Source organism: Gymnoscopelus braueri, assembly GCF_963280865.1.
Source record: "Gymnoscopelus braueri genome assembly, chromosome: 13".
Lineage (NCBI taxonomy): Eukaryota > Metazoa > Chordata > Actinopteri > Myctophiformes > Myctophidae > Gymnoscopelus > Gymnoscopelus braueri.
This window is the reverse complement of record NC_137615.1, coordinates 15,859,112-15,883,434: the sequence shown is the minus strand read 5'-3', so window position 1 is coordinate 15,883,434 and position 24,323 is coordinate 15,859,112. Positions and strand designations below refer to the sequence as shown.

Genomic DNA, 24,323 nt, shown 5'->3' with positions numbered 1-24,323 from the left:
CCTGAAAATGCATTTTCTGTTTAATAAAGAACGAGAGGAGAGGCATGGAGACTCCCGTTACTGAACAAACACTCTATAGCAATGAGTAATATCAGAATATAAGACTATTTGACACTTATTTTAACAAAAGAAAATCACTTACCCTTAAGTTTACAAAGTACTGGGGGTTTAAGTGGTTAAATGTCTGAAAATACACATAAGAATCCAACACTGATGATAGTGCTGTTAAACAAGTCTATGAAATCTATGAAAAAGTTTAATCTGCAACACAATTTTGTACAATATGTAGTGGGGGGGGTCCCTGCTTCATTGGCCTCTCAGCTAAGGGGTCCATGGCCTGAAAAACATTGGAAGACCCCTGTACAACACAATTACTCTATAGGAAGTACTGATGTAATGAGACAAATAAAAGATCACTAGGGAGTAGCATACAGATTATGTTCAGCTTCTCTTTTATTGAAAAATAGTTATTTTGGATAATAAGGGGAAAGGATGTAAATATACATTATTCTTACTCAAATATACGAAATGCTAAGGCATAATATACACAGCATCATACAGGGAAAGGACAACAGGAACTGCACATACCACAACTTCCCATTCACATGTAACCTCAAATCACTGAACCATGGGAAGGCCTTTCGGTGAATATTTGGCTGCTGAAACATGTTGAGCAGCACAACATACATATAGCCTAAGAACTATTTAGTGTTTCAAACACTTGGGATATAAATATCCTGTCAGTGAAATTCATCGTTCTTTCAACAAGAGGAGACAGGAGTCTTAAAACAATATTTCAATGTAACTTGCATGGTGTTTTGTCAACCTGAGAGGCAGTTTTAATGCTATTTCAACAATGATAAATCATATCAAGGGGAGAGTGACCAAGATTTGACAGGCTCCTATAATGCTGAGCTCTATAGATTCATTTCTTTGTAGCTGGGAATTATTATTTGGCACGTCTGTCAGTCTCCCTTATCAACAAGCCTCATCTTTAAAACTCAACCTCAGCATCTCCAAGCATTTGTTTTTGAGCATCAATCATCAATGCAAATGCATCCCTTTTTTTTTTCTTTCCAAACAGACAAACATAAACCCATCAAAGATAGGTTCTTTTTTAAAGATAAAAAGCAAGACATAGACACACACTGAATATTAGAGTCTGGTTTAACTGCTTGCAGCTGAACCATTACGGTTTGACAAATTCTAAAGCTATCCTCACATGTAGCAATGAGAACGTATTATTATTCATTCTAAAGCTATCCTCCTCACATGTAGCGATGAGAACTTATTATTATTGTCATTATTATTATTAGTTAGATTCTTTCCTTTCTTTTTCATTCTTTGCAATTACGTTCTGTGATGTGCATTGAGTTGCACTTACGATATGAAATGTGCTATATAAATAAAAGTTTGATTGACTGACTGATTGATTGATTGAACTGTACTCTAGACAAGCCGCTTTTACACAGTAGGCAGTTCAGTTGCATCACTGCAGTTACTACGATGAGTTCATCGTTTGCAAAACAAGGAAGGAAGTGGTTACCAGATGCTTCTCAGTTCCATCGTTATTCCAAAAAAACTGAGATTAGCAAAGGCAATATACCGTAATGTGTGTAAATTTGGACAAATCTTAGCGATGACAGAGAGGACTGTACAACACATTTTCATACAAGTCAAGCCAATGACTACAGCCTGCCACCATACAGTTTGGTATACCCTACTTGATTCCTCTCTGGCTTCTTGCAGAAAACCCCACAGTTTATAGTTTTACCGCAGGCCAATGCATCTCCATTACCTTTATGACCCTGCCAACTCTAATTTACACAGAGCATTAGCCTGAGATGTGCTAAACCCTCACAGTGAAGTAAACAGAGGCACACATCTTGGCCTGTGCTCCACGGTCCAGCTTTATGGCAGGAAGTGGTATTGGTTGAGTAGTGGCACAAACTCCCACAGAGTTATGTCAAGAGGAAAAATCATGTTATGTGCGTGACAGCGATGTCTGGCACTCTAAGTAAGGCTGGTTTAAAAGAAGACACTCGACCCAGTTTGTTCTGACAAGACATCCGTTACAGTTCAAACTTCCTGTTCAGTTCAGCCCTAAAGATGCCACATCGCAGCAAGAAGAAAAACGAGGGGGAAAAGTGAGTTCAGCTGAGAACTTGGGAGTCAGATCAAGAGAAGGGAGACGGAAGGCATGAGGTGAGCAGTATTTACTACATGTTAAAGATAAGAAATGTGTCTCTTCCTTACGAAAATCTTTTCCCCCCACCCTCATCACTTGAGGAATGTTTCCATATTTCCTAAACGACAGCTTTCCCATGTTTTTTTCAGTCAAGGTACTCAAATGGACAGACCGTCCGACAAACAGAACGTAGTGTGAAATGTAGAAGCTCAAGTAGTCACAGCATCTCTCTTTTCCTGCCGGATGAAACACGCTCATAAACAGTTCAGATCCTCCACGCCGCTATTTCCTGCAGGACGCGGCGGATTATTTCTGCTCCGACACGTACTATATATCCGACAACATCAGAGGAGCCGCCAGCTCCGCATAAACTCCGTTCTTAACGTCTCTGTCCTGTTTATTCCTTTCCCCCCAGGTAGCTCGAGAAATCTCACACGCGAATCTCGTCGTCCTCGTCCTCCATGAAGGAGGAGAAGTTGCTGTCTTCCTCCGGAGGGGCGCTGAAGGTGGCGCTGTCCGTGTCTCCTGCGCAGGTCTGGCTGCTCGGCTTCTCCTCCAGGGCGGCAGAACCGGAGCTGGACACGGAGCAACTGTCCAGATGCTGCAGGTGCTTCGGCCGGGTCTCTGGGGTGTATTCTGGGGTGTAGGGGCCTCCGTCCTCGGGTTCTACGTCCACAGGGCTGGCAGGACGCATGGAGGCCTCATTCTGCTCTCCATCTTCCTCCTTCGGTTCATCGTTATCCTCCTCTTCATCATTATCATCATCGTCTCCACCAACCTCCACGCCATCCGCTTCGTCTCCGTGGTTGCTGGGGAGCGGAGAGGCGTGGCCCTCACTGCCCTTACCCTCCTCGTAGCCGAGATCGTCATCCTCCTTCTCCATCACCCCCAGGATGTCGCCCAGCATGGAGGGTCCCAGATCGATGTGGAACGACATGACCGACTCGGCGTGCTTCATGCCGCGTCCGTAAAAAGGCATGCTCTCTGGGAGCTCCGTCAGCTCCCCAAAGCTCCTCTCGTGCAGCTCAAGGTAATGAGCGGCCGCCGCACCATTCGACGGCCTCCCTTCTGGCTCGGTGTGCAGCTTCAGTGGGCTGGAGGACAGGCTCCTGGTCACCACTCCGTCGCCGCGCTCCTCGTCGTTGAGGAACGGCAGCGACATGGCGTTCTTGACCTGGCTCAGCGGCCCGCCGGGGCCCGCCAGCATCTCCTCCCTCTGCTCGTCCACCCTGGTGACCGACTGGGAGCGCTTGCTGCTCCTGAAGGTGCGGGACAGCAGGCCGGGCCGCGGCGAGCGGGGGAAGGACGGGGACTCGCGGGGGGGCTCGCCGGAGCGGCTGCTGAGGAAGGAGGTGTCGCCGAAGGCGTCGCCGCTGCGGCCCACGTGCATGGTGTGGCGGAAGTCCCCCAATGGAGCGCTGATCATCTCGCGGGTGAGGTCCATGCGCGAGCGGCGCTTGCTCTGCGACCCAGAGACCAGCTGTTTTAGGATGGGCATGGCTGCTGATGCGTTGTCACTTTACTCACGGGAGAGAATCTGAGATGCAGTCGGACAACAAAAGAAATGACTCCGACCCCTCAGTATTCTTGGTCCAGTCCCCGGAGATAACGTCCCTGATATTCACTTCCAGGCAGCCTGTGAGTCTGCAAAGAGAAGAGAAACCGATATCAGATGACGAGGCGATTATACAGAAGCCGGTCACAGTGTATCAAATGTACATGCGCTTGCCGATTCACCCTGTGACTGAAAAGATGAAGACTGGGCACGGGACGGTGCATGAATCAGAAAAATGAAAGTGCACACACAACAACAAAACGTCTATCTGTGCGACCCATTTACTTCGGTACAGCAGTCACAACACACCACAGACGAAATGGAGCAGTCTGCCTGCCTCGTCCCCGGGCAAGGGAGACCTTGCACATTACAGTGTCAAACACACAACTAAGAAACTTACCCCGTTAAGACCGGGAAAGCTTCGGTTTCATTTTAGATTTCTTTGGCTATTCAAAAATAGCAGATCTACAAGCTCAAAGTACGAGCTTGTAGATCTGCTATTTTTGAAAAATCGTGAAAATGTGTGCAAATCTTTGATATACATTTCTTTTTTTAAAGCGAACATTTTTAACTCAAATCTTTGCTTCTGGGGGGTCCCTGGAACAACATGTTTTGAGATGGGGGTCCACGGCCAAATACATATCATTCTGGTGGTCCTTGACAAAAAAAAAGTTGGAGAACCACTGATATTATAACAACATAAGTTTTTTCAAAAAACTGTTAGGATTTAGAAGACATTTGTAGAATCCCCAGTAGTAAAGTTTTGAGTTAACACATCGGGTGCCAAACACGGTCTGAACCGTGTTTGCGCAGAGTAGCGGTCCGGTGCCGAACACGGTCCAGACCGTGAAATATGTCTTTTTGTTTTTTTCGTTTTTCTCCACACGGGCGGGGCTAGAGCAGCTCTGGGAGTACCCATTGTGATCTTGAGAAGGATAGGCCAGATAGATCACCGGAAAAAAAAACATGGCTGCCATCCACTTCCTGTCTATTTCCTTCTTTAAAACACCTATATCTCCGAATCTGTTTCCGGTGGGGAAAACCGGTCATGCGCGATGCGCGATCCCCCCCCATTGTAACTCGCGAGTGAAATGTTATCGTTCCAGGCTGTAGCCAGGGTCATCGCGCAACATGAATGGATGTTTTTTTTTACATGGATTTGCTCCTCGTGGAGTCTAGAGCTTTAAACAGCAAAGCGCAGTCAATGGGGAGAATGCTGGCACCCAACGTAAGTTGTTATGAAAAAATGCTGGCACCTGATGTGTTAAAATGCTGTCAAAAAATATATATTCAAAGATTTTCAATATTTTTTCAAAAATAGCAGATCTACAAGCTCATAGTGCGGCACTCGGTGCCGTGCTATGAGCTTGTATATCTGCTCGGTATACAAGCCTCGGTCTAAATGGGTTTAAATCAATACTGAGATAAAACGTCGCTGAGGGACATGGAGTCCTTGAGTTTTAGCTAGCTCATCCGTCTGTTGTCCAACTTCCATACTGCAATACGTACAGGCGCCTGTTTACTTCCACAAAGCCCTACACAGAATCTTAACTATTCCGCTAATTGCGTGAGCTGAAGCCATCAATTATGCAACGCTGTAATGGCAAAGCCATCCGCCATCTCTGATGTGATGTGACAAGCTCAAAACTGCATCGGAGAATGACAAAAAACTGCGCTGGGGAAGAAGTACTCAGATTTTTTACTTAAGTAAAAGTAGCAACACCACAATATAAAAATACCCTGTTAAAAGTTAAGAGGCCTGAATTCAGAACTTTACCTTGAGTAAAAGTACAAAAGTATATGCATCAAAATATACTTACAGTATCAAAGTAAAAGTACTAAAATGTATTTTCAAACATTTCTACAAGATCACAAAGTGTTGTGATGTGCAGCGTTTGAGCTTGTAGATCAGTTATTTTCAAATATCTGAAGCATAACATAGGGCTTAAGTGGTTAATGCATGTTTTTTGTAATAATAATCTAAATCTCCAAAGTAACTAAAGCTGTCAAATACTTGTAGTGGAGTAAAAAGTACAATATTTGCCCCGGAGATGTTGTAGAACGTATCGAAAAATAGAAATACTCAAGTAAAGTAAAAGTATATAAAATTGTGGCTACCTAAGAACAGTACTTCAGTAAATATACTTGGTTGTCTTTCCACCACTGGAAAATAACACATAGGGAAGCACCACATGGCTGCTGGTTTAAGCTGCATTATAATTGGAGCCAAAACACCAAACCACAGACCCAACATGAAACAGAGAGGAAATAGCAGAGTGTTGCCAGTGGCTTTCTGGTGCAAATCTCAACTCTTGACTGCACGGCATAAATAATCCCCAATTTATACTCTGTTGTACAACGGTGTCGCGTGCCGAAAATAGCAGATCTACAAGCCCACGACGTGTCGCTTCCGCAACACATTGTGAGCTTGTAGATTGGCTATTTTCTAAGTATAATAAATCGGGCTTTAGAAACGCCAGTCCAGTCCAAAAAATGTCTATTACATAACCAGAGCGGAGAAGCAATAACTGTGTCCAGTGAATATACTATGTATAGGCCTACACATCTCTATCCTGGCCGCAGTTTGGAGGTCACACCTCGAAGGAACTGGGACACGGACAGAAGACAGATGACTAAGAGGAAATGTGCTAAGCGGCTACGCTAGCCTCTCCTCCAGCAAGGACAGAGTACCAGCTGATGGTGTGCATTTACTGCATCACTAGAACCTGCAGTCCAGACAGCTGACACCTCTATTCAGGGCTTCTAGCTAGATGCTGCTGCTAGTGCTACCACAACCTCAGGGGTAGAAGAAGCCTTGTGCATTGCAGACACACACACACACACACACACACACACACACACACACACACACACACACACACACACACACACACACACACACACACACACACACACACACACACACACACACACACACACACACACACACACACACACACACACACACACACACACACACACACACACACACACACACAAAAATGCAAAGTAAATAGGCTGATTCCAGCAGACGGATATCGAAAACAAATGCAGATTCAATTCCTGTGTAGTGTGTATGAGGTACACAAGAATGTTAAAAGAGAACATTAAAGAGACAATAAAATCCAATTATCTAGACTATTTGTAAGAGTGTACAAATGTAACCAAATGGTTATATTTCTACACTTTGAGTCCAGAGTTAAATTAGAACTGAGGATTTCACTGCGGAGCATATCTGTACACACACGTACACACTACACACACACACACACAGCTTGAGAGAAATGCTTATCTTGCCCTTTGCTACACACGCACACCCCTGTCTAACTCCTTTGTTTACGCACGTGCACCACTCGACCTGTACTTCACATTGCTCCCAGGCAAGACCTCATAAGATATTTATAAAGTCACTCTTCTGTCTAACCCCCCCCCCTCCAACACACACACACACACACACACACACACACTCACACACACACACACCCAGCTGAGCCTCTACTACACTTCCTGTCAGTACCCTTACCTTGTCTTAGTTTCCGTGGCAACAACCGCCGCTAGCGAGCAGTCAGAGAGTGTTTCCTGCCCGGAGGCTGCAGAAGGCATTAGGCTTCAGGCAAGCTGTCATCTCATCATGCAACACACACGTATACACACGTACACACACACACACACACACACACACACACACACACACACACACACACACACACACACACACACACACACACAGAGCAGCCGGAGAAACGTTTTCTGTTTTATCCATCCACTCACTCATAATTTTTTCCATTATTCATTTGAAAAATGAAAAAATGTGGCTAATTGTGCTACTAAGTAGGATAATTCTCTTTGGGTAACCTTTCCATGGTGAAGACCCCAAAACAGCAAAACAGGCCTCTCTGGCCTACATTGCGAAAACAGAAACAGCGAAAATAGCCGATCTACGACCTCACAATACGTCATGGTGCGATTCGCTGTGAGCTTGTAGACCAGCCATTTTCAAGCATTTTTTGAAATGTTATGTTTGCAATAATTGGTTGAACTGACACAATAATCTTATGCCCATTTTGCTTCCACTTTGAAGGACAGTGGTTCTCAACCTGGGGGTCCCCACATAATTTTGGGGACATGTACGGGTTAAATTAACACAGAGAATGTTGCTTAGCTCTTGTGTGTAGTGTGAAAACATTTCCATGACCTCCCTTTTCCCTCACTGGCCAGGATGTTTGTACCACAGTGACATGTTTATTGTTGTAGCTACAGGATCCGCTGCTAGGTTTTTATTGGAAATAACGAGGCAGAAAAAAGAAATCACAGCCGTAGAAAAAATTGTTGATTCTGGGTGGCATAAAGCAAATAAAAGGAGAAAAAAAAGAGAACATTACATGTAAGAGAGGGAGAGGGTCATATCCCACCTCCTTCATTCCAACCCCCGCGCGCCAGGAAACAATCACTGGTAAAAAAAAATGTAAAGAATTTAACGTGACAAAATAAAAGCTTCATGGGGCTCAGCTGTGGCACACGGATGCAGACATTTGCAACGAACCAGATATGCTTTGTTCTTTTAGTTCAGCAGAAACCAGAACCAGGAAGGAAACTGCTGCACAACAGGTCCTTTAAGCCTGATTTACTGTACTTGTGTCTGGGGTTGTCACAGACTAGGGTTGTCACGGTCATGACATTTCCACTTGACGATTAATTGTCCCACAAATAATTGCGATTGATGATTTAATTGTGTTTTTTGGCATTGAACATTGGAGCATATAAATAAACATTACATTTCCGTTTGACTTTTAGGCTTAGTAAATAAAAACTGCACAGAGAAGATATGACAAATAACTGAAATATACAAAGAAAGGACATATTTAATAACTTTATTCTTTCAAAATAATTAAAACTAACGTGTCGACACGTAAGCTTTTAGATTGGATAGATTTCGCTATGTTTTGAAAATATTTGAAAATGGATGAACATTCTTCAACAAACGATTATGCAAACATGTGCAATTGTGATTATCTCAAATAATTGCAATTAAGCGATTATGTAATAATTGTGATGGGCCCAACGGTGTCCTGTACCAAAACGTGCTTATCAACTAGCGTCGTGAGCTTGTAGATATGCTTGTGACAATCTGCTATTATTGGCACACACCGTTAAATTAGGCATTGCGCTTTTATCAAACACCACACACACAACACTTATATTTATAGCAGTGTGTGCGCTGTATCTGTTTGCATGTGTGCATGCAGAAAGTGGACAGAACACTTATATTGATAGCAGTGTGTGTGTGTGTGTGTGTGTGTGTGTGTGTGTGTGTGTGTGTGTGTGTGTGTGTGCTGCATCTGTCTGCATGCAGAAAGTGGACATATGTATAGCAGTGAGTGTGCTGTCTGTCTGCATGTGTGCATGCAGAAAGTGGACAGCGGGCCTGAGAAGGCAGCAGCGTGGGAACCACAGGGTCACCACGGGGGGATGACTTTATAAACAGGGCTTTCACAACAACATCCATGTCAGCCTGCCTGCAACGCAGCACACTGGAGGGACAGACAGACAGACAGACAGACAGAAGTGTGGGACGGGCACATGTGTGCCGTCTACGTTTTTAAACCAGGAGAAAGTGGAGAAGCTCTCACAGGCTAAGGCACAGTTTTAGTGCTGAATGATTCATGCAGGGTGTCAGGCGACAACTGACCATCTTTGAAAATAGATGTGGTATTTCTCAACTTTCGTGCAAACCGAGTATGTGCACATGCATACACACACACACACACACACACACACACACACAAACACACACACAGCCATACCACAGGGTTGGAGCCATTCCACACATCGTGGCTAATACTGCTGCACCCCTGACATCTGGTTAGGAGAACAACATTCCAGCCTGTTTTCCCAAATGTATTCATGCCCTGGGAACATAATGTTAGTTCTGTTTTTAGATCACATTACGCCATTATCAATATATATAGCCCTAGACTAAATCTGGTTCGAGTGCTATATGTTTATGGGCAAACTTTATGGGGAGCAGATACACACCCAAAACCTTGGGAGGCAAACCCAGAGAAAACACTCCAGGATGGAAGCAAAAAAATCGGCATTGGCTCTTTTACTACGACCAAGTGGAAAGATATCCCACAATAACCGCTAGACCAGGAACTAAACGCCATCCCTACTGGAGAGGAATTTTCTAACTCAGAAGGGAATTCCTTAGACGAGCGCCGTCCCAAAGGAAACAGAAGAACAGTAGTTTGTGGAATAGGTGGAGCAATGAGAGTTGTGCATTTTTGCGTTTTCACAACTCAATATCTAAAACCCAACTTCAGAGGACTACAATTATATGACAAAGACAAACAACCCCAATTAACATCCAAAAGAAAATAATGACCCTTTTAATCCATTCAATCCGGTAGCGCATCTCTGTCCCGTTGCTCATAGCGCAGCACCGAGAGCCACGCTATGAGCTTGTAGATCTGCTATTTTTGAAAAATTGTGAAAATGTGTGCAAATCTTTGAATATATACATATTTTTTAAGCAAACATTTGTAACTCAAATCGCTGCTTATGGGTGGGGGGGGGGTCCCTAGAACAAAATATTTTACAAATGTTGCTTTAAAGGCATACTAGGTAACGTTTTCAACAAAACTAAAGTTAAATTGTATATCTTTTGAGAGTGGCAAAAGTTTCACAACACCCACTCCATGAATTTCACCCCCGGAAGCCTTTTATTTATATATTTTCTATTGAACGTGGACGGGGGGGACTTTCCCGGGAAAATGACGTTCATGGCCAACGTCATGACGTCCTGGCCGACGTAACGGTTTCCTGTTTGGCCAGGAACTACCGCGCTAATAACAAAAAGGAACCTCACGCTGATTTTAAGAGAATGTAGGATTGGAAGATCGAAAAAGAACAGAAAAAGAAAGCACAGCTCATGGTAACTAATGCTCCACTGGCTAAGAGAAACGATCCGTAGATAGTATAAAACAATTAAAAGATCGCTTTTTGAAACGCTTCCGGCTTCCGGTGAAAACGAATGGAATTCTGGGTAATCGAGGACTACGGAAATTGTATGCAGTGACGGTAGTGACAAGCAGAGGTTGCTAAAAATCGTTATTTGTGATTCTGCATTGTACAACTTTAATGAATATATATTCATTCAAGCTCATAGCGTGGCACTCGGTGCCGCGCTATGAGCTTGTAGATTTTTGAATAGCAGAAGAAATAGCAGAAGAAATCTAAAAATGACAGATGCGTTCCCGGATAGAATGGGTTAATTGGTGCACCTTTCTCCACTTCCTTGCCATGCTTACACAAGGGCCAGTTAATTATCTCGCACGCACACCTCAAGGATGACGAATGGACCATTCCCCTAATTGAGCACTGCCATTAGGCTACTTCCTGATGATCAATTGCTCCTACTGTCTAGTCTCCTGTCCTAGAGACAGTGGTCCGCTGCAGTGGCAGAGTCCTGTCCCATTTGGAGCCAGTGACCTAAATGAAGAATGACCTGAGGGAGGAAGAAGAGAGAGAGAGAGAGAGACAGACGGGGGAGGGGAGGGCACTTAGACCCAAATGTTCCCTGCAAAGCTCCTAAAAACCAAGATGGCGGCCTCTCTTATCTGGCATTTCCCTCTGTCTCTCTGGACCCTTGAGGTTTTCTCTAAAGCTGGCTCCAGACCAATCCAAATCGGCCCGACTTTGGGCCGATTTGGCTTCGGGAAGCGTCGGCCAGTCGGTTAGGGGTCCGTCGGCCAGTCGGTTAGGGGTCCGTCGGGACCTTTTCGGCCGACCCAGAGCCGACCGAACATGTTCAGCTTTTTAGCCGACTGGCAGAGCAGTGGCAGTGACAACAAAGGGCTGTCGGTGTTGCCAGATTATGTGAGAGAAACAAGCGACCATGTCTATGAAAACCTACATTCACTGTTTCTCGTTGTTGCTCCCAGAGAGAGAGAGAGATTGATTGATTTGACCTACTTTCGCGCAGTTTTGGTGCGCAACACAACCCTCGTTTAAGTGAATTGCTTTCACCTGCTGCTGCTGTGTGGAGCGCAGTGGTGGAAAAAGTACTCAAATGTTTTACTTAAGTAAAAGTATCAATACTGCAATGTAGAAGTACTTGAGTAAAAGTACAAAAGTATTGGTATCAAAATGTACTTAAAGTACCAAAAGTAAAAGTACTCAAATGTTTGAAAATAGCAGATCTACAAGCTCACAACGCGTCGCTTCGCGACGTGTTGTGAGCTTGTAGATCGGCTATTTTCAAATAGCCTAGGTATAAAATAGAGCTAAAGTGGTTACTGTATGTTTTATAATGTAATAATTTATAACTGCAAAGTAACTAATAACTAAAGTTTTCAAATAATTGTAGTGGTGTAAAAGTAGAATATTTTCCTCAGAGATGTATGGAGTAGAAGTAAAAGTACTGAAAATTAGAAATACTCCAGTAAAGTAAAAAATCCTCAAAAGTGTACTTAAGTACAGTACTTGAGTAAATGTACTTAGTTACTTTACATCACTGGCGGAGTGTGCGCTACAGGGCATATCTCCGCCAAGCCAGGGTGACCTACCCAGGCTCATGAAATTCATATGCAGGCATAGTAGCCAATTAGAATGAAATCTGCAAAAACGGACTCATATACTGATACAGAACCATATATTGGCTATATATTATGGCTGTCGGGTGGAAATCTTGTATGTTCCTTTTTTATTATTATTTAAAAACAATAAAAAATCGTGAAAAAAAAAGAAGCTGTAATTATTAATAATTAAGAAATACTATATTTTAAAGAGTGAAAAATCAACTAAAGTCATTATTAGTGCAAGTTCATTAACATTTCATTTGAATGAAAATTAATTGTGGGTAAAATACATTATGTGAATCTAATGTGATTAATGTGACCCCTACTTCAGTCAGTGAAGTCCAGGGCTGAATGTGACATATTGAGACCTATATAACTAAATATTGGTCATTTGCCAACACATTATTTTGTGAAATAAACGGGTTATATTTCACAGATAGTTATACTATTCTTATAATATATTAAAATACAATGATCCTTAACCTTCAAGTTAAATGCATTATTTCCGTGGACTTAAAAATCATTTTTGGACTTAAAAATCATTATTATTTTTTTGGATGGCCTTCCTGCCCTGGCAGGAAGACCGGGCAGGGCCTTTGTGCCCTCCAAAAAATTACAACACCAAAGGCCAAGTGGCCTTGCCCCTAAAATGACGAAATTCCAGGCTTGAATGCAATAGATGTACTCTGAGTCTGTTACAAGTAAAAGTCCAGAATTCAACATTTACTTGAGTAAAAGTACTAAAGTATTGGTATAAAAATGTACTTAAAGTACCAAAAGTAAAAGTACCAAAATGTTTGAAAATAGCAGATCTACAAGCTCAGAACGCGTGCATCGCAACACGTTGTGAGCTTGTAGATCTGCTATTTTCAAATAGCTTATAGGTATAAAATAGGGCAAAAGAGGTTAATGTATGTTTCATAATGATTTATATCTGCAAAGTAACTAGTAACTAAACATTTCAAATAATTGTTGTGGAGTACAAGTATAGACAATTGGAAATACTCCAGTAAAGTAAAAGTACCTCAAAATTGTACTTAAGTACAGTACTTGAGTAAATGTACTAGTTACTTACACTACTTAGACTAGCGACCACTTTGTGGAAGCTAATGGGGATCCTAATAATTAATAAAGAATAAAGAAGAATAAAGAATACACCACTGCACGTCAGTGAAGAAAAAACGCTGGGAACATAAGTGGCTTTGCAGGGAAACAAGCCCAAAGTCGCTTATAATAAGCAGACCTGGCAACGCTGGCAGGCTAAAAGTCAAATTAGCACATGAATGGCCAGTCGGCTGACAGACTTAAATGCCAACTTTTGCCAACCGAATACCAGTCTGTTGCAGTCTGGAGTAGTCTGCAATAGTCTGGACGAGTCTGTTTGGTGCGGAGTTGCCTTAACCTTGTAAGGTTAGAGGATTCAGGACATGCGTGGTGATGACAACATTACAAAAGGAAAAAAGGGCTGGGAATCACCTTGTTCTTTGCTGGAAAATCTATTTATAACATGTTACGCTTTTTGGACAAGACTGGCAAAAGAGACACACACACACACTGTTGTTCAGAGATCACACAGACAAACACACAGTCACACGTGCACAGTAATTAAGCAGACAAATGGCCTCTGGTAGATAGCTATCTGCCATCCAACTCACTTAGCAGGGCTGAACATCTCATTTAGAGAAGAACAGCCCAAGGACAAGCAGTGGAAATCACATTATCCCTCAATCACACAGACGGGGGGGAACAACAGAGCGGATGCAAACACTACGCTCTGAGATAAATACAGCAACGAGTGGGGAATTTAGCATAATAAAGCACTTACAAATATAGCATACTGATACGTCAAACAAAACTTGGATTACGCGTTTGCTAAGATGGCTAATTTAGAATAAAAAGATTCATCGGATTCTGATCTGATTCTAGGGGCAATCCGACTCCACAGTTCTGACAGGCTGATATGCAACGCCATTTGCCTGCCATGTTCTGGGTACTGTGGTTCAAGCAGAAGCCAAAGGGGTCATGATGATAAGTGAAAATAGGGTTAAAGGACGAGTTCACCCATTGTCAACCTATCTTCATAGAATAGCTAATGCTAGCTAGTCCTAGCTAATGCTCCTGATAAAATGGTGCAATTTTTTTCTAGTGGGTCTGTCTCTCATAGGAGGGCTGTGGACACTTCAGAAACCCACCTACCAGTGACATCATTGTTAGGCAGGTTTATTTTTTTTGAAAATGGGTGAAGTCGTCCTTTAACCATTTAAACCACCCTATTTACCTAGTTGACCGGGGTCCCCCAGGGCTCTATGCTTGGTCCGCTCCTCCCCCCCCTTTTTTTCCCCAAATCTCTTCAGCTTGTGAACTTGTACCTCTGCTATTTTTACCGATTGTTCTGCCCAGAATAGGGCCGCTAGGGTTCATGTGGTTAATGATTATGATGGGAAAATACCTCATCCTGACCAATCTCTCAAGAAGGAAGGAACAAAATTTCCACCCTTTTTTTGTTGCTGATGGGTTCCCAGATTGCATCAAGGACAAAACAACTGTGTTTAAACTGAACTTGTTGACCCTCCCCTTCTCACACCTCGTCCCAGTGTATGCGTGTGTGTGTGTGTGTGACCGTGTGTGTATTGTGTACCCATCCTACTGTGAATGCCACATTAACAGTGTTGCTGCTGTCTGCGCTCATGCATGGCAAGTCAGTGTGAGGTCATCTGCCGCTATGCTAGGTGTGTCACACCTCACCCGCTGGGACAAGGCTTGAGCTTGAATGAAGAGTCTCGTGATCAAAGCAAAGTAGGTATTTGGAGCACTTCTGCTAAAATTAAATACCTTAAAAAAAGAGACCTTCTGGCATGTTTGGATTTATTAACCCACATTACTGCTGACCGTTTCCCAAAGCATACCATGGTTTGGTTTGATTTACGAGGAAGCCGTTGAATGAATTCCGTTTATTTCAGTACATTGCATGGAAATCAAGTTGCGGAGACATGAAAGTTAATAGCATTTATAATTTATTATCATCATTGTCATAGTTATGTTATCATTGCATACTAATGCATTTTAAAGCAGATAGATTTGAGAAGTCCAGAGCGGAAAATAGTCAGTCAAGAAAACATTTAATTACGAATGAAACTCAAACATTCATGACTTCTTAACCAGTTAAGTTCTGTAACGTCCAGACATCGTTGCAATAATCTCTTCCCGTTGGGAGAGGGAGACAATAGACTTAGCTTATGGGCTGTAGCTTTAACCCATTAAGACCCGAAGCCGATTCTACAAACGTCTTCTAAATCCCAAAGGTATTCTGAAAAACGTATGTTTCTATATCAGTGGTGCTCAAACTTTTTCATGTCAAGGACCCCAAAATGATATGTATTTGGCCGCGGACCCCCATCTCAAAATATGTTGTTCCAGGGACCCCCAGAAGCAAAGATTTGAGTTACAAATGTTCGCTTTAAAAATATGTATATTCAAAAGTTTTCACGATTTTTCAAAAATAGCAGATCGAACAAGCTCCTATGAGCTTGTATATCTTTTTGTGTAATCCTTTGAGCATAACGTTTGACTGTACTACCTGTACTGTTAAAAATCGTGTTAATAAAGTAATCAATCAATCAAGAGTACAGCGCCAACTCCGGTCAGGTTTACCAAGTATAGAGGAGGTTAAGTGGTTAATGGAAAGGAGCTCAAACTGAGAGAACAAACTCACAAGATGTCAAGTCATTCATTCAGGTTTAGGGTCAGTCCTGCCTGAGTGACGCTGGAAAATAAACTTCAGGTCTACTGAGTTATAACTCGAGACATGGGTAAGTCAATATACAGTAATTATCCCTAGGGAACAGCATTTCAAAGACATGACCAAATGATTAGTGTCTGTACCGCCACCATCATAAACAACACAGCCCAGCTATTGCACACACTTCCAGTGGTGGAAAGTAACTAAGTACATGTACTTAAGTACTGTACTTTTGTACAATTTTGAGTTACTTTTGACTTTACTTGAGTATTTCCAATTTGCAATACTTTTACTTCACTAGTACATCTCAGAGGCAAATATTGTTCTTTTACTCCACTACAATTATTTGAAAACCTTAGTTACTAGTTACTTTGCAGATATAAATTACTATATTATAAAACATACATTAACCACTTTAGCCCTATTTTACACAAATAGCCAATCTACAAGCACACAACACGTCACGACGCAACGCGTTGTGAGCTTGTAGATCTGCTATTTTCAAACATTAGTACTTTTAAGTATATTTTGATGCCAATACTTTTGTACTTTTACTCAAGTAACATTTTGAACACAGGCCTTTCACTTGTAACAGAGTTTTTTTATATTGTGGTATTGCTACTTTCACTTAAGTAAAATATCCGAGTACTTCTTCCACCGCTGCACACTTCCATTAGCCAGCTCCTCCGTAGACTAGGACAGACCGAACACAGAGACAAGCTTTCAAAAGACACCGACAGCCAATGAGATGAGATCTGTCAGAGAACAGGCCTGAAGCTAGTCAGCTAGATGGGTACAGCTGACCTTTCATACCAGAGAAGACAACATGACTCTCTCTCTCTCTCATGTTTACAGCCTCCACCGCCCCTGGACACAACAACATCTTTTCTGTGTCTTTCATCTTTTCCATTTTATTGTACAGGGGGGGAAAGATTTAACACCATCATGTGGTTGTAACAGTTTGGTCTTACACAACAGAATTTCGGATGTACAGAGGTTTCCTCTCTCCGGCAGTGGCAAAGGAAGGGGTGAGAGAAAGTTTTGTATGTGTTAAATAGCTCTATATTCTGATAGTACTCATTGGTATAGTGTTAGTTCCGTAACAGGAGTCTCCTCGTCTCTCGAGCTCTTTGGTAAACAGAAAACACACGTTCAGATTGGGATACCAATTTCATCCAATCAGGAGAGAGACTGCACACAGGATGTGAGGATAAACAAGTGAAATTGTAAGTGATCCGTCTCCTGATTGGCTGAAAATGTGAAACCCACCTGAAAATGTATTTTCTGTTTATTAAAGAGACAGGGGGACCCCCGTTACATAACAAACACTCTATAGAAATGATTACTATCAGAATATAGTGCTTTCACCTTTTAACAAAAAAAAAAAGTTTTGTTTTGTTTTTGTTTCACCAAAGAATATCACTTACCCTACCTTTAATAGTAAAATCAGGCAGTTAACTAAAGAGGGAAAACATTGTAAAGAAAAAAGGGGAGGGGAGAACAGTATACAGTACAGCCAAAATAGTAGCATATGACCTTCTGGGACACCGTTCAATGACCTGCTGCTGCTGTGCTGTTCTCACTGAACTGTGTGCTGTTCTAATCGAACATACAGGTGATATCCATTATCCAGGCCAAGCATTCTGTGTGTCCAAAGCAAGACTGACAAAACAATCACCTTTCTACAGGCTAATGAATGAGGCCTTTCAGAAACAAACATGCATCTCTATTCTGCTCGACACCATGTGACATGATCTTATCAGAATGAATTCTACAAACGTACTGTCTAAATGCCAGTCGGTGTGACTCTGCAACGGCATTCAATGGAAACTTCTACCGCACTGCCCGGGCACGCTACGGAAGACGTCGGGGCAGGAGAGGTCACAAGGAGCCACAACCCTGGTATATAGAGGGGTTTAACACACCAACAGCAAATTAGCACAGTGGAGGTCAAAGCTGAGAAACATAATACCAGGGCAGCTACTTAGAGTTACTCTTGGACATTTACAGAGGGTCAGATCGGGTGAAATCGGGTGAAATCCCTCACAGCGTTCGCAGACATTTCTGCTCGGACTTGCGAGGTCAAGAGGCCACCTCCAGTTCACCAGCTGAGCTAATTGGTCCGAATGTTCAGAGAAAACTATCCAAGCTCTCTCTCTTCGACCATGCATGCAGGCACACAGTGCTACAAGAATGTGCCTAATCGCCCCTCACATGAGACGCAGGCCACCCAATTTGGCAATTTAGCATATTGCTTGCATGCGCATGAACGTGCACATGCATGCAGCCGCCATAAACGTAATTGACCTGGGTGTGCTATGTAGAAGTGTGCCTGCGTGTTGGGGACAGCATGACCACAGGAAGGGCAGGGGGGGCGTGAACCACTGACTGAACCCAACCCCATCTCCCTGGAAATCTATTCCGCCTGCCCTTTCCTGGCCATTCACAATATAAACAACTCCCCATCATACTGTATTACAACTGGGCTAACCAAACAAACAGCTCATTTCTCCATCAACAGCACAGTTTTAATAATTCACAGAGACAGGCCACTGCTCAGACTGTGTTTTCAACATAAGGTACAATTGCTGTGGCTCAGTGCAGGCCTGCAGGGACACAATTATTAATTGATTATAAAGGTTAGTAATCTAACAGGGATGCACCATCTGAAATTTGGCCGTTTCTTTCCATGGTCATCAATATTTATATTTCAATCTACAACATCTCCAAAATGTAAATGCCCCCCCCCCCACACACACACACACAAACACAGCTGTACACAGCCTATCGTTGAGTCACTGTCAAGATGGTAAAAGCCCTGGCGAGTTAGCCGCGGCCCCAAGCTCAGGTGGTCATGCTCTCACCCTGGGCAGTCTGAGAAGTGTGTCCAGGTGTCTTCTAGGAACCTTACCACAGCAATAGATTGAGTTTACGTTTTCAAAAATGCTCTGGTGGAAACCTGTCCCCGCGTTCCTCAGCGGAAAGAATGTGGGAAATTATACGATCCACAGAAACTTGCTTTAAAAGCGCTGGAGTGCCATAATTATAGTCCTGGAACAGATGAGAAGAAGCAGAGGCAACACACACATGCTGAAAGGATAGAGAAGAGACAGACCCATCACTCTGGACGACCACCAAACAGTCCAGGACTTGTTTGTCAAATCAAAACGAAGTTCAGTTCATGCAGATTTTCAAGGATTCCCCTGATTCTTAAAGTCCAGAGTGTTAATTTAACTCTGAAAGTGTAAAAATGTTTTGGATTTGACTGCATAGTGCAGTAGCAGCTGAAGTCTAATGAACCCACGTTGAAATGTAGCCCATCTGACATATCTGTGTCTAATTCATTTAGGCATGCAATCTTCAGGTTAATCCAAAGTAAATACAACAGGATACTTGGATTTCAAAAAGGGGACTTGCTGTACTTTTCCAGATTCTAAAAGGAGGCGTAGATCATTTCAGATCATTAACTTGCGTTACTAAAAATGTCTAAATTCAACAAATCTAATGTTAAGTGCTACGTGGTTCTTTCCCAGAGCCAGGCCGATATCAACTCCATCTGCATATTTGGAAACCCTAACCCTAAGTGACAGGGAAACTGGGAGGGAGGGCAATGCTGCTGAATAAACATTTCCTTCAGCTCATGGTACAAATCCCAGCATGCTAGGGACAGGGTGCAATGCAGCACGTTGGTTTAGACTCGAAAACAATGCCAGCAAACAAAGGGCCCAGGAACAAACACAGCATTCACACACACTGACATACGAGACAGCCTTGGAATTCAATGTTGGGACAACACACACAGGGTTATATAAAGTTTTGCGGTATTGAACTAATGAGCAGCAGCTCAAAGGTTGGCCACTAATACGTAAACTAACCAGCTAAGCTCACAGAGAGAAAGTGCTTTTTCACATGACTAGCAAATTGTCAAGGGGAGGGGATTTACACTACTATGTGCAGGCTTTGAGCAGTAAATATGTTTATTGTGCACATTCTTGTATATGTTTATTGTGCACATTCTTGTCATCTAGCGTTCACTGTCACTGTCCTCAGACACATTCCACGGGGGGGAAAATAATAACAGTTTATATATATCGGAATTTCCTGGAATGTGAGGGGCTGGAAGGAACACACACTGTGTCCTATGTGAGCATACAAATCATGGACATGTTCAAACATGGATGAATGACCATACACACACAACAACCACAAATAACACACTAAAGTGGTAGAGGGATGGAAAGACACTTATTATCCCTAAAATAAAAGCCAACTGCACCAAAAACATTCACTTTCTAACCCTCAACTGACCTCCGAGTTAGGTTGCACACAGAGTACTTGGCACAGTTTCTAATACAACAGAGGAGGAAGAAAGATGTCTTTACCTTCGGGCTGACAAGAGATGTCTCTCGCCGGCCAATTAGATAGTTTGTAATCTAAGAAGACAGGTGAGGCGAAGGTGAAGAGAATATAACCTGTGTAGACTGGTTAAACTGTGTCTTCTCTCCCTTCATCTGTGTTTTAGAAAGACTTCTACTTCTAGCAAAGAGACACACTACTAGGCCTTAAATCTTCCTAAATCAATTGGCTGACAGCAGGTCAGCTCAAATCCGTTAAGTATGTATGACAGTTTGACGTCTCGTAAAGTTCCGGGTGTCTCACAGATAAGACATAGGTCACAGGTCACATTTTAAACACCTGAAGACAAAGCCAGGTAAATCACCCTCTCCAACAAAACACTCACTGATAACAGACAACTGATAAGTTAACAATTTCCTGTTCCGTCATCAACTACTGATGAGCTCCTATCAATCAGAGTAGCAGGGGACTGGACTGGGGGGCCTACAGACAGACCCGGGGCCCATAATAATGCCTCAGTCAAGAATGATCTCATCAGATGCCATGGTGACACACCAATGCCAAGCAAAATGAACAGTGTTGCCAAGCCAACAGGCTCTGGGAAACTGGGGGTTAATGAACTGGACAAATGGGACACATCACACATGCAGAGGCCAGCTCACAAGCACTAGTGGACACTTGCCAGAGGAGTTGTGTTAAAATGAGAGAAATTCAGTGTGGAGGAAATTCAGTGTTGAGGAGTGATGTGTTTAGACTTTAGAGACAGTCAGAGAGAGAGAGAGAGAATTGAGAAAGAGAGAGAGAATTTTAAGTGGCCTCATATCCCCTAAACATAAACTAACGTCACAGTTCGTAGACCACATCCGGTGTTTTCGGAATTTACCTTACCAAATAATGACTGGAGGTTAATTGACAGTTTTGACACAGCTAGAATGATTAAAAGAAACCGTATAAACATGAGGCACAACACATGAAGTTTAGCTTTAAAATAAGTCCAGCCACACGATATAAACCTCACACACAAAGCTCTGCTGCCAACGACACTGAAGGTGAGGTGCGACTTTTGGCTAATATAGCTTTTTGCAAAATGTAGAAGAAAGGCCAGCATTTTATTTCCATATATATGTATATATATAAATTGAGCATCAATGCAAAATCCCCACCACCCCACTTTGATTAATGCTAGCCAGTAAGCCACGTAATTATCGAGAGATTTGATTATGCCATTATAATGCTGGGTGGGTCAATCAATGCCAGACAGGAGGAACAATAAGTAGCCCAGATCATCACAAAAGCCTCAGCTGCCGTGCATCGCATGCGCGTCCCAATCCACTCCAACAGACTCATACCACAGAAAGGCTGCATTTCAAGAAGAATATCTGAGGTAGAAGTTGATTGAAAGGCAACCTGCTTGATTAGTATTTAACGTTAAACCAGACAGTTATAACTCACCGTGTTATCCCATTCACAGAAGCCGGGGGAGGTGTTCCACTTAAAGGGACACGAGCACACGACGAGTGGCGTGGGTTCCCCAGGTTCACAACAATGAGGGTGCGTTTATCATCAAAGCCCCCACAGGCACGGATATGTGTATAAGTTCCAACAATCACAAAGATGACTCGGTTGCAGCTCTCAAATAAAAGGTGCAGACAATTCTTCTTGGCTCTTTTCTTATTTCACAAAACGGCTACAGTCTCTCCCCGCATCCTCTGTAGCGATGCTGCTGTTTCACACAATAAGTCAGTTCAGCGGCGAGGCACTTCAATCGCAACCTGTGACCACGCCCCCTCCACGGCCTCTTAAAGGCACATAGATAAAGGGCTAGACTCACGGCGAGGCCCCTCTCGTCTCAGCATGGGGTCCCTGGGGTCCCCCAATTACAATCAGCTTACAGTCAGAGTGACTCAGACAGTTTAGTTCAGTGGTGTAAAGTAACTAAGTACATGTACTCAAGTACTGTGCTTAAGTACAATTTTGAGGTATGTTTTACTTTACTCGGGTATATTTACATCTTGTGATACTTTATACTTCTACTCCACTACACTACATCTCAGAGGCAAATTGTACTTTTACTCCACTACAATTATTTTTTATAAAATAAACTTTTAATTACTAGTTACTTTGTGGATTTTGAAATAGCCGATCTAGAGTGGCTATTTTCAAAATATTTTTTATGCATTTTGAAAACTTGTGAAATAGGACATTCTGCGTAATGAGTAGCCTGCTTTTACTTTTGGTACTTTAAGTACATTTTGATGCCAATACTTTTGTACTTTTACTCAAGTACATTTTGAATACCAGACTTTTAGTTGTAACTGAGTATCTCTACATTGTGGTATTGATACTTTTACTCAAGTAAATAATCTGAGTGCTTCTTCCACCACTGTTTAGTTACATACAGTTGTCAAAAGTTCTGTGTAGAACAGTAAAACGTTATCAGACATGTCATTTATACATGAAGCTCAACAACACTGCACAAAATATGTTTTGTTATATTCCAAGTATCTAGTTATAGGCTAATTCAACCATTTGTTTGAACTTGCAGCCTATATTCTAAATTGTTATGTTTGGACAAAATAGAACATCATTTTCTATGCATCTAGTGGGAAATGGCCTCAGTCAGAGGCACTCCTTCACCTCAAAAGTGGTGTGGCGTCGCTGATCTCAGGAGAATGGAATGTGTGAATGGTTGACCATTATCAAAGGGCAAAGTAACATGGCCAGAATACACACCTAATCTTTTGTTTTTATGTCTCCCCAGGTTATGTAAAATTGTGAGGTGTAGTAAAGTTATATATATATCACGAGTCGTTCTGTGGCGAGTGTGTGGCCTCTCACAGTATTTAATGAATGAAGTGAATTGCACTTGCAAGCACTATTTTCATCAAGCATGGTACTTACCATATATTGTAGGAATAAATAGTAAACATTGATTGTTTATGTCTCACAGGGGGTTTAGTAATGACAACAATTGCTGCAACAATCTGTCTCCTTTCTTCCAAACCGCGTGCAATAAAAGCAATCTCAGTCCTCTCGTAATGCAATTAGAAACTTAAAGGACTGTAGCCTATATTCTGGACTATATATTACATATTCCAAAGTAAATTCTATGCCTTTGGCTGTGTTCCCAGCAGTCTCTCCAGCTGGCTGATGAGAGAGCTGTGTGTTTGTGAGTAGGATTTTAATGAGAATCTCAACTTCACTGCCTTTTTGTTTAGACAATAAATGGCAATCTTGTTCCACACTGCATTATCGGTCTGGGAAAGTTTCTGCAACTAAACTGCATGCACCCATTCTCAGTCTCCCAACAGCCTGACAATTAAAACTCTGTCCGCCTCCCTCCATCCCACTTTCCGTCACCTTGAGATCAATGTTTTCCGGCCTGGAATAAGGAGATTATCCAGGATTATTCTGCTACCCTCCTCCACATTTTTGAGTGATTGCTCAGGATCGGGCTGACGTCTTCCCTATAAAAGAGAGATATACAGTAAAATCCTCAGTGTTGATCTTACATAATGTTAAGAGTCTACAAAATAACAAAATGGATCTGTAAGGGACGGGTCCATTTGGGTTCCATTTGTAGTCTCTCTGAGTTAAATTAACACTGAGGTTTTTACTATATGCTTCTGCATACCATTTCAATCTCTCTAGTTATAGGAGAAACTTTAAAAGGAATAACTTTATATGACATTTCTCACTGTAGGACAGTACCATTTCAATCTTCTCACTCCCAGAGACGGGCTGTGGATACTCCAAAATGTGCCTGCTTAACACATAATCAGCAGGGATGTTTCATCAATATTCCAAAGTGTTCTGACGTTGAAGCATGAAGAAAACCCATTAGAAAATAAAATAATTTATTTTGAAGTAGTGCCAGTTTCTTAATGTTTGCTTCAGGATGTGAAC

General features: G+C 42.4%; 1 protein-coding gene across 1 annotated transcript; it reads right to left on the bottom strand.

Annotated features, from left to right (window-relative positions):
* Nucleotides 1-342: 342 nt before the first annotated feature.
* On the bottom strand, nt 343-22,138 carry cdc42ep4a (CDC42 effector protein (Rho GTPase binding) 4a). Its single transcript, XM_080446911.1, has 2 exons — nt 21,870-22,138; nt 343-3,832 (listed from the first exon to the last, which is right to left on the bottom strand). The coding sequence occupies exon 2, from the start codon at nt 3,684-3,686 to the stop codon at nt 2,619-2,621; it is 1,068 nt and encodes a 355-aa protein (XP_080303037.1). The 5' UTR covers nt 3,687-3,832; nt 21,870-22,138; the 3' UTR covers nt 343-2,618.
* Nucleotides 22,139-24,323: the final 2,185 nt, after the last annotated feature.